Below are 10221 nucleotides of genomic sequence, written 5' to 3'. Positions count from 1 at the left end.
CTCCCCCACTCGCGAGCCGGCCGCTGCTGCTGGGCTGGACCCCCCGGGCTCAGCCGGGCTCCTTGCGGAGCCGCCGCCGCGCCCCGTTTGCTTAGGAGGAGGCCCCGGGCCGGGACTCCTGGCGCGGGCATAAAACGGGCCGGAGCCGGCGCCTAGGGCACTAGAGCGGCGTACGGCCCGGGTCAGCGCCCAGCCGCCCGCGCTCTCCCGCCCCGCCCGACTGGGAGCGGACTCGGCGACTGCGAGACGAGCCCCTCGCCACTGCCCCCCTCCTGGCCCCGGCCCCCTCCCGCTGGCCCGCCTCTGGTCCTGCCCTACTCCCTCTCCTGCTCCCTCCTCCCGCCCGCCTCCCCAGCTGTCGCCGCTCCGCGTCATGCCGAGCCTCCCGGCCCCGCCGGCCCCGCGGCTGCTCCTCGGGCTGCTGCTCCTCGGCTCGCGGCCGGCCGGTGGCACTGGCCCGGAGCCCCCTGCGCTGCCCATCCGTTCCGAGAAGGAGCCGCTGCCTGTTCGGGGAGCGGCAGGTAGGTGGGCGTCAGGGGGAGGCGCGGGCGGGGAGTCTGGCTCGGGGCAAGTCTGCACCCAGTGGGAGAGGGCCCCGGGCGCAGGTGGCTTGGCGTAGCGGGAGGGCGGGAGGGGTAAGCAGAGGCGCCAGGGCGCACGGTGCCAAGGGACCCAGGGCCTGGCGGGCAGAACCCGGAGCAGGCATTACGGCACGAGCAACCGGACAGCGGCCGCCAGCCAAGCCCGTCCCCACAGGCTGCTCCTTCGGCGGGAAGGTCTATGCCTTGGACGAGACGTGGCACCCGGACCTGGGGGAGCCTTTTGGGGTGATGCGCTGCGTGCTGTGCGCCTGTGAAGCGGTGAGTGGATACCGCAGCTGCCCGTCCTACCCTAGAGGGTAGCGGAACGCTGGCGTCCTAAGCCGTAGAGATGCTCAGGGGAAGGCTGGTCCTCAAATCCGGGGAAACCCCTTTCAAGTCTGCGGTGTTGACAGTTATTGATCGCTCACTATGTGACTGGCTGTTAGCCAACTTCCCCCCTCCCATTACAACCTTGCTAGATAAATGCCATTATTACCCTTACTTTACAGACAGGGACGTCAAGGCTCAGAGCAGTTAAGAAACTTGTCCAGGGCCATGTCACTTGTAAATAGCAGAGTTGACTGATTCCAGCAGAGGATGTTATCCTGGCGTCTGATGGTTGCACGTTACACTCACTTAATTTCCCTGTGTTCTCTGCCATCAGCCTCAGTGGGCTCGCCGTGGGAGGGGCCCTGGCAGGGTCAGCTGCAAGAACATCAAACCCCAGTGCCCGACCCTGGCCTGCAGGCAGCCGCGCCAGCTGCCAGGACACTGCTGCCAGACCTGCCCGCAGGGTGAGGCCCGCTGTGCCCCGTGTTAGGGAGGGTGGAGGGCTCAACTTTAGGTTCTGTAGGGCTTGGATCGCGGAAGAGGACTGGTCCTCCTGGTACCCTGATGAAGCGAGTGGTCTTACTCCTTACTCCCGGCACAGAGCGCAGCACTCTAGATCGGCAGCCAGCTGGCCTAGTCTTCGAGTATCCAAGGGACCCAGAGCACCGCAGTTACAGCGATCGAGGGGAACCCGGTGCTGGAGAGCGGACACGTGCTGATGGCCACACGGGTAGGTTGGGGTGGAGGTGAACCTGACGAAGTCTGGGGCCAGCGGCAGGGTTTGACAGTACTCAGGCCATCTTCTCTTCTTCTCACAGACTTTGTGGCGCTGCTGACAGGACCGAGGTCGCAGGCCGTAGCTCGCACTCGGGTCTCTCTGCAGCGCTCAAGTCTTCGCTTCTCTATCTCCTACCAGCGGTGAGACCAGGGAAAGAGCAGCGGCTTGGAGCAGTTAATGGGGGCAGGAAAGGGAACCTGTAGGTTTAGGATCCAGTCTCACTAGACCTTTCTTCACAGGCTGGACCGCCCCAGCAGGGTTCGGTTCACAGATCCCACAGGCAACATCCTGTTTGAACACCCTGCTGCCCCAACCCAGGATGGCCTGGTGAGATGATGCCATTTATGAGTGCTTATCCAAAATGGGCGCTTGCTGAGAGCATGCTTTGCATTGCCTCCTTTGGTTCTCACAACAGCCCAGTGGGAGGAAGGCCCTGACATTATGATGCCCATTTTACAGAGGAGGGAACTGAGGCTCAGAATAGCAGAATGTGATTTGTTCAAGGTCATTTGGCTAGAAAGTGGTAAGCCAGGACTTAAATTCAAGGATCCTGGGTCCTTCTTAGGAGGGTCTGGGATCTCCCTTCCATAATCCTCCCTCATCAGGAATGGGTCTTGTAGCTGGCTTGTCCTGTATAGTGACTCTAGACTTTCTTGTCTCTTTGCCCTAGGTTTGTGGGGTGTGGCGGGCAGTGCCTCGACTATCTCTGAGGCTTTTGAGGGCAGAACAGCTGCATGTAGCTCTTGTGACAGCCACTCATCCTTCAGGAGAAGTCTGGGGGCCTCTCATTTGGCAAGGGGCTCTGGCTGCAGGTAGGGAGAATGGGCAGATTTCAGATATAAAGGGCTATGCCTTCTCTATCAGGGCAGGTGGGCTCAAGAGAAGATTTTCTGATGGCTGTTCTGATCCTCCATTCCTCAGAGACCTTCAGTGCCATCCTGACGCTGGAAGACCCACAGCCTCAGGGTGTGGGGGGCATAGCCCTGCTCACCCTCAGTGACACGGAAGACTCCTTACATTTTTTGCTGCTCTTCCGGGGTCTGCTAGGACCCAGGGATGGAGGTAAGCAGTGGAGAAGATGTGCATGAAAGTATAGGGAGAGTGCTCGTCTCTCAGAAATGCTCACATGTGCAGCCCTTGCAGGACCAGCTCAGGTTCCCCTGAAGCTTCAGATTCTCCACCAGGGACAGCCACTCCGAGAGCTCCAGGCCAACACCTCAGCACAGGTAAGGGAAGGTCTGACTCTTGCTGCTGCTTGCCCTGGCCTCTGGCTGGCTGTTGCCCACCACGTTCTGCTCTGTTCTCAGGAGCCAGGTTTTGCTGAGGTGCTGCCCAGCCTTACAGACCAAGAGATGGACTGGCTGGTGCGGGGGGAGTTGCAGATGGTCCTAGAGAGGGCAGGTGGGCCAGAGCTACGCATCAGTGGATACATTACTACCAGGCGGAGCTGCGATGGTGAGGTGGGGTGGGGCTTGGCATTGTGGGCACACACAACTCAGAGGCACAAACTCGTGCTAAAGGAGAGGCCAAAGTAGATGTGGGGGAGAGTTCCTGGGGGCTCTGGGCGTGGACGAGTTTGCCGCCACCTGTCTTGCCCCCTGCAGTCCTTCAAAGCGTCCTTTGTGGGGCTGATGCCCTGTTCCCAGTCCAGACGGGTGCTGCTGGCTCAGCCAGCTTCATTCTGCTAGGAAATGGCTCCCTGATCTATCAGGTAAGAGTCAGAAGCTGTAGGAGGTAGGGAGGGCAGCAGGGCAGAGCCTTGACCAGCAGCGGGCAAGGCCCTAGGTCTTGGCTGGCAATCCATTTGCCTTCCCCCAACCCTGCCCACCAGGTGCAAGTGGTAGGTACAGGTAGCGAGGTGGTGGCCGTGACACTCGAGACCAAGCCTCAGCGGAAGAACCAGCGCACTGTCCTGTGCCACATGGCTGGACTCCAGCTGGGAGGACACATGGTGAGGGCCCCAGGCAGAGTTGTGCCAGGGCTGCCAATACATGGGCTGCGGGAAGCCAGGTTGGTTGAATAGGGGTGTGCAGTGTTGTTCACACACTCATGGGCTCTCTCAATGGGTCCTTATTCATTTGACACATTCTAGCAAAGCTTAGGCTGGGACCCTGCCCGCATTCTCAGCAAGCTCACAGTTACCTGGAAGACACGAGGCAGGGAGACAGTGCCATAGGTGGGGTGCTACTCTGGAGTCTTTTGTGTTGGGCGTTGCACTGGTTGCTTTGTTTATGCAGTTTTTGACCCACAGTACCCTTCCATAGATGAGGAAGTAAGGACTAAATGCTAAGTAGCTCTTCAAGGGTTGCTGTGTGCCTAGGAAGTGCAGAGGAGGGCCTTGAAACTTGACCTGTGAGGTTCTTGTCCGGCATTATTGGCATGAGGAAGGATATATGTGTGCCGTGGAGGCACAAAACACAGAAAGGCCTTGGAATCTGAAAGCTGAGAGGGCTCATCCCTCTTTGACCCCTAGGCTGTGGGTATCTGCTCTGGCCTGGGTGCCCGAGGGGCTCATATGCTGCTCCAGAATGAGCTGTTCCTGAATATTGGCACCAAGGACTTCCCAGATGGAGAGCTTCGGGGGCATGTGACGGCCCTGCCCTACAGCGGGCACAGTGCCCACTATGACAGTGAGTGTTTCGGGGTCCACCTGCCCTTCTGTATCCTCTGACCTGTCACCAAGCATCTGAGGGATAGTGCCAGGGAGCCAGAGCCTCATGTGGCCTCCTCTGCCTGGTTCTTGGTGGCATTTAGAGGGGTGGGGATGCATAGGGTGCTGCCACTGGCCAACCCTCCCTGTGGTCTTCGTACAAGGAATCTAAGACTTGCTGTGGTTTATGGACAGTGCCTTCTAGGCCCCAGGGTCTGTGACGGGGTATGCTGAGTGAGAGCTCACTCTCCTCACCTGTCATCTCTCATCTGTTTGGATTCAGGATTGCCTGTGCCTCTGGCAGGGGCCCTAGTGTCACCCCCGGTGCGAAGTCAGGCAGCAGGGCATGCCTGGCTCTCCCTGGATACGCATTGCCACTTACACTATGAAGTGCTACTAGCTGGGCTTGGTGGCTCGGAGCAAGGCACTGTCAGTGCCCACCTCCTCGGGCCTCCTGGTGTGCCAGGGCCCCAGCGGCTACTGAAGGGATTCTATGGCTCAGAGGTAAGGACATAGAGAGAGGGATAAGCTTGGATATTTTCTGCTCTTTAGCTTGAAGGGCTGCTTGGGCTTATGGTTGAGGCGGAGAGGACAGGCGGCCTGGTATAGAGTGGGCATGGTCTGAGGTGTCAGTTGGGCCGAGGTATAAATGTTATGTATGCATCTTCTTCTCTGTGTCCTCTGTCCCAAATGGTCCCTAGGATAGAGGTCCTGAGTCTCTAAAGGAGTAGGTGGGATGGACCATAATGGCTTGCCTCTGTTTCTCCACCTGCAAACTGGGGACAGTAGGCTTTGTCAAGTGCCTTGTGGGGTTGGAGAGGTGGCTCAGCGGGGTGGCTGCTCTTCCAGAGGACCCAGTTTCAGTTCCCAGCACCCACAAGGTAGCTCACAACCATCTGTCACTTGGGCTGTAGGGAATCCAACGCCCTCTTCTGGCCTCTGTGGGCACCAGGCCCAAAACCACATAGGCATGAAATGAAATGATAGAAACCCCTCAAGTGCTTTGTTCTTGCTCCTCACCTGGTCTGTCTGCAGGCTCAGGGTGTGGTCAAAGACCTGGAGCCCGTGTTGCTGCGGCACCTGGCGCAGGGCACAGCCTCCCTGTTGATCACCACCAAGAGTAGCCCCAGAGGGGAACTGCGCGGGCAGGTATGTGGGGATGGTGCAGTTGCTTTTGCTTTCTGATCCCTAAGGTGGTAGCATAAGATTCTTGCTAATGAGAAGCATGGAGCCACACAGGTGCCTAAAGAGGTTGGCAGTCCACCACCCTGGCTTCGCAGCTGGCATGCGTACTGAAGCAAATCGTCTCTGCCTGGGTGTGCCTGTCCACCACCAGCAGCGGTGGTTAGAGACGTGAGGGGGGGGGAAGCCCAACCTCAGGGTCCCTCTGTCTTCACAGGTGCACATCGCCAGCCAGTGTGAGGTGGCAGGTCTGCGCCTGGCCTCAGAAGGAGCGCGGCTACCAGTGGCTCCAAATGGAGAGGCAGCTGCCTTGCCTGTGTTGCCTGCTGGACCTGGGCCTGAAGCCCCAGTACCAGCCAAACACGGCAGTCCTGGGAGATCCCGAGACCCTAACACATGCTTCTTCGAGGGGCAGCAGCGTTCCCACGGGGCTCGCTGGTCACCCAACTATGACCCACTCTGCTCACTCTGCACCTGCCAGGTAGGATGTCTGGGTAGGGCTCAGATGGCCACAGGGTCTGGGGCACCGGGCCCAGCGCATCTTCAAAGCCTTGGCCCCTCTCCACAGAGACGGACAGTGATCTGCGATCCTGTAGTGTGCCCACCACTAAGCTGCCCCCACCCGGTGCAGGCACTGGACCAGTGCTGTCCCGTGTGTCCAGGTGAATGTCCTGAAAGGAGGGAAAGGTAGTGGAGAAGCGTCCATGGGAGAGGAGTGTTCAAAGGTGGGAAGCAGGGGCCACTCTGCCTCACCCTTTCTTTGTCTCCACAGAGAAACAGCGCAGCAGAGATTTCCCCGGGCTACCAAACTTGGAGCCAGGAGAGGGTGAGCTGGGAGGGTGGGTCCGGGGCTGAGAAGATCCAAAGAAGCCCATGGGTTAGGGCAAGGGGGCAACGGAGTGTGTGTCTGGAGGAAGCTGAGGCGCGCAGGTTCTAAGCACACCTGGCAGTCGACAGTAGTATTTACTGGTTTTTGCCTAGGCTGGTGTGGGACTGGCCTGAGGCTTGGTTGTGGGCCTAGTTGACAAGGTCAGTACTAATGGCAGCTGGGTACTCTTCCCCACCAGGCTGCTATTTTGATGGTGACCGGAGCTGGAGGGCAGCGGGTACCCGGTGGCACCCCGTTGTGCCCCCCTTTGGCTTAATTAAGTGTGCTGTCTGCACCTGCAAGGTATGGATACATCGTCTTCTCTGGTCTAGGTCTGCAGATACAGGGAGGGGCTGCCAAGAGAGCAAAGCCCATCTTTGATGGGCGGGGTTGGGGGACTCAGGATGTATTTTGATGAATGGTCCCTTGGATTTTTTTTTCCTGGTTTTTCAAGACAGGGTTTCTCTGTGCAACATCCCTAGCTGTCCTGGAACTAGCTCTTGTAGACCAGGCTGGCCTTGAACTCACAGAGATCCACTTGCCTCTGCCTCCTGAGTGCTGGGAGTAAAGGTGTGCGCCACCACTGCCTGGCTTCCCTTAGGTTTTGAGAGCAGATGTCCTGTAAGAGAGGGTAAAAACTGACAGGTACACGTTTTGACTGTGCCAGCTGATGGGTTTCAGGTGCCCCTTGGTGCTTTCTGAATTTCCCCAAGCTCACCTTTCCTCTCCTGCAGATAAATATGACACATTACTATTTCATGAGATACAGTGAGGATTTGAATTTGGGTATATAAAGCAGGCTCAGGCCTCTGAGTAAAAGGCTGCACATACATTTCACTTGAGGTGGGGAAAGGAGAGAGAAGGGTTATGACTCTCTCTTCCTGACACCCTTTCTCAATGGATGCCTACAGGGGGCCACTGGAGAAGTGCACTGTGAGAAGGTGCAGTGCCCTCGCTTGGCCTGTGCTCAGCCAGTCCGTGCCAACCCCACTGACTGCTGCAAACAGTGTCCAGGTGAGAGGCTTGGGCACTAAGGCCTCATCCGTGGGTGTGGGGATGTGAGATGGGGACAGGAGAGGAGCTTCTCATTTACTGAGCCCTGCTTATACCTACCCTGGAGCTGAAAACAGTGGAGAGGATGTGCATGCATGTAGAGTGAGGTGATGGGGCTCCAGTTCTATGGCCTCATCTGTCCATCTACCTACCCATTCATCCAGCCATGCATCCATCCATCCATCTACCTACCCATTCATCCAGCTATGCATCCATCCATCCATCTACCTACCCATTCATCCAGCCATGCATCCATGCATCCATGCATCCATCCATCCATCCACCTACCCATTCATCCAGCCATGCATTCATGCATCCATCCATCCACCCATTCATTCATCCATCCATGCATCCATCCATGCATCCACCCATCCATGCATCCATCCATCCATCTACCCACCCATTCATCCATCCATGCATCCATGCATCCATCCATGCATCCATCCATGTATCCATCCATCCATCCATCCATCTACCTACCCATTCATCCAGCCATGCATCCATCCATCTACCTACCTATTCATCCATCCATGCATCCATCTACCTACCTAGCCATCCACCTGGCCATCCATCCACCCATTCATTCATCCACCTGGCCATCTATCCATCCATCCATTCATTCATCCACCTGGCCATCCATCCATCCATCCGTCCATCCGTCCATCCGTCCATCCGTCCATCCGTCCACCTGGCCATCCATCCATCCGTCCACCTGGCCATCCATCCATCCATCCATCCATCCATCCATCCATCCATCCATCCATCCACCTGGCCATCCATCCATCCATCCATCCATCCACCTACCTAGCCATCCATCCAGCCATCCATCCAGCCATCTACCCAGCCACCCAACATCTATCTGTCTATCCATCCATCCATCCATCCATCCATCCATCCATCAATCCATCTATCCATCCATCTACCTACCTAGCCATCCATCAACCCATCTACCTGCCATTCATCCTTCATCATCTATCCACCCCATCTGTAATCATCCATTCATTCACTCATCCATCTTCCATCCGTCTATTCACTCATCCATCTCCCATACATTCATCTATCCATCTCCCATCCATCCATCCATCCATCCATCCATCCATCATCCATCCATCCAAATTTATCACCTATCAAACTATTAGTTGATAGGGATTCAAAGAGAAGTTAAAGTTAGTTGACCCTTTTGGACTGACTTTGTCTTTTCTTTCCCAGCAGTAGGGCCAGGGTCCCAGGCCAAGGTGGGAGACCCCATGCAGGCTGATGGGCCTCGGGGGTGTCGCTTTGCTGGGCAGTGGTTCCCAGAGAATCAGAGCTGGCACCCATCAGTACCCCCCTTTGGGGAGATGAGCTGTATTACCTGCAGATGTGGGGTAAGTGGGGAACTTGCAGGAGGTGGGCAGTGTATACTTGGCCTGGAGCAGGGAAACCTTCTCAGGGAGATACCTGGAGATGGCTTTTCATGAAGAGGCTGAAGACTATAGTGTCCTCTGGGGAACCTCAGTATCTCTCCATCCTGCACCAGGCAGGGGTACCCCATTGTGAGCGGGACGATTGTTCCTTGCCACTGTCCTGCGGCTCAGGGAAGGAGAGTCGATGCTGTTCCCACTGCACAGCCCAAAGGAGTAAGTGAAGGAAGCTGGGCAGCTGCTGTGGGCTGGGCCTATGATACCCGGGAGGGAAGGGTGCCCCCGCGGAGTGGGGAACTGCCCAGCCCACCCCTCCAGGCTTGCCACTTATCGCCACTTTCTTACAAGTGAGATTTCTGAAGGTCAGGGCAGTGAAGCACTGTACACCACTTATGCAGGAGATGTGTGCTGATGCGCTCAGACAATTTGGGCTTCTCTGGGACTGGAGCAGAAATGTTCTGACAGGTCCCCATGCCTTCCTCCAGACCACCCTGCTCTTCCTCTCCTTCAATATTCACTCCCTTCTGTTTTCGGCAGCCTCTGAGACTAGAACCCTTCCAGAGCTGGACAAAGAAGCTGAAAGCTCCTAGGGAGTGTGTCCAGAAGGCCACATGACCAAGAGGATGGGCCCGAGCTGGGAGAAGGAGCGGTGCTGAGGACCTTGACTCTCCTGTGGGAAGCCCAGTGCCTTTAGCGCCTCTGTTCTGCTTCTTCTCCTCCCCTACTACCTCTGGGAACTGCAACTCTACAAGGGGAAAGACGGCTGGGTCAGACCAAGGCCATATCCACGCTAGCTCCTGCCCAGTTACTCTTTTGGCCTCTGCCCCAGAAGCCTAACTCTTTTCTTCTGTACATAATGCCACTGGCTTATTTGGATTTTTAATTTATCCTCACTCAGCACCAAGGGTTCCCTCACACCATTCCTGCTGCCCCTGAGCTGAGCAGAGTCATTATTAGAGATTTTTGTATTTATTAAAACGTTTTTTTCAGTCTTTGGGTTTGAGGTAGGCTCTTTGTGGCCAGGTCCCTGAGTGAGCCCCAGTGGAAAAAGACCTGAAAGTAGGAGGTAAGAGGGGATCCCCGGGGCCCAGACTCTTTCTGACCCTGGGAGCTGGAAGGGGCTTAGGGAGCAAGGATGGCTAGCAGTTGGATGGCATGTTAGGTTCCAGAAAGAGGATTGGGGCTGTCCATCAAAGAGTTGGATTACCAAGAACCCAGGGGACCTCAAGTCGAGTTCCTCGTAGCTGGCATTTTTGCTGATGCCTTGTCTAAAGCTGCCCCGGAAAGAAACAGAAGTGCCACCCAGCTTTGTCCACTGGTACAAAGCGAGGTACACATTCTCCTTCCTGAAAACAGTTGTCTGCTGACCAGTTCAA

At 56.6% G+C, this 10221-nt stretch overlaps 1 protein-coding gene across 3 annotated transcripts; it reads left to right on the top strand.

Moving 5' to 3' along the window:
* Window positions 1–46: 46 nt before the first annotated feature.
* Chrd (chordin) lies at window positions 47–9837 on the top strand. Of its 3 annotated transcripts, none has more exons than XM_057764228.1 (23): window positions 47–521; window positions 757–860; window positions 1246–1375; window positions 1513–1641; window positions 1730–1829; window positions 1929–2016; window positions 2360–2501; window positions 2611–2751; window positions 2833–2915; window positions 2997–3144; window positions 3294–3400; window positions 3521–3640; window positions 4163–4319; window positions 4623–4843; window positions 5375–5488; window positions 5739–6002; window positions 6090–6183; window positions 6294–6347; window positions 6589–6692; window positions 7301–7403; window positions 8655–8809; window positions 8962–9061; window positions 9383–9837. In XM_057764228.1, exons 1-23 carry the CDS (start codon window positions 374–376, stop codon window positions 9433–9435), a joined length of 2859 nt encoding a protein of 952 aa, XP_057620211.1. In that variant the 5' UTR covers window positions 47–373; the 3' UTR covers window positions 9436–9837. The 3 variants fall into 3 exon arrangements, with proteins under 3 accessions (XP_057620211.1, XP_057620210.1, XP_057620212.1); XM_057764227.1 differs by having other exon boundaries at window positions 8652–8809; XM_057764229.1 differs by having other exon boundaries at window positions 691–860.
* Window positions 9838–10221: the final 384 nt, after the last annotated feature.

Source organism: Chionomys nivalis, chromosome 3 (assembly GCF_950005125.1).
Source record: "Chionomys nivalis chromosome 3, mChiNiv1.1, whole genome shotgun sequence".
Classification (NCBI taxonomy): domain Eukaryota; kingdom Metazoa; phylum Chordata; class Mammalia; order Rodentia; family Cricetidae; genus Chionomys; species Chionomys nivalis.
The sequence above is the reverse complement of the archived record's forward strand: the minus strand, read 5'-3'. Positions and strand labels throughout refer to the sequence as shown.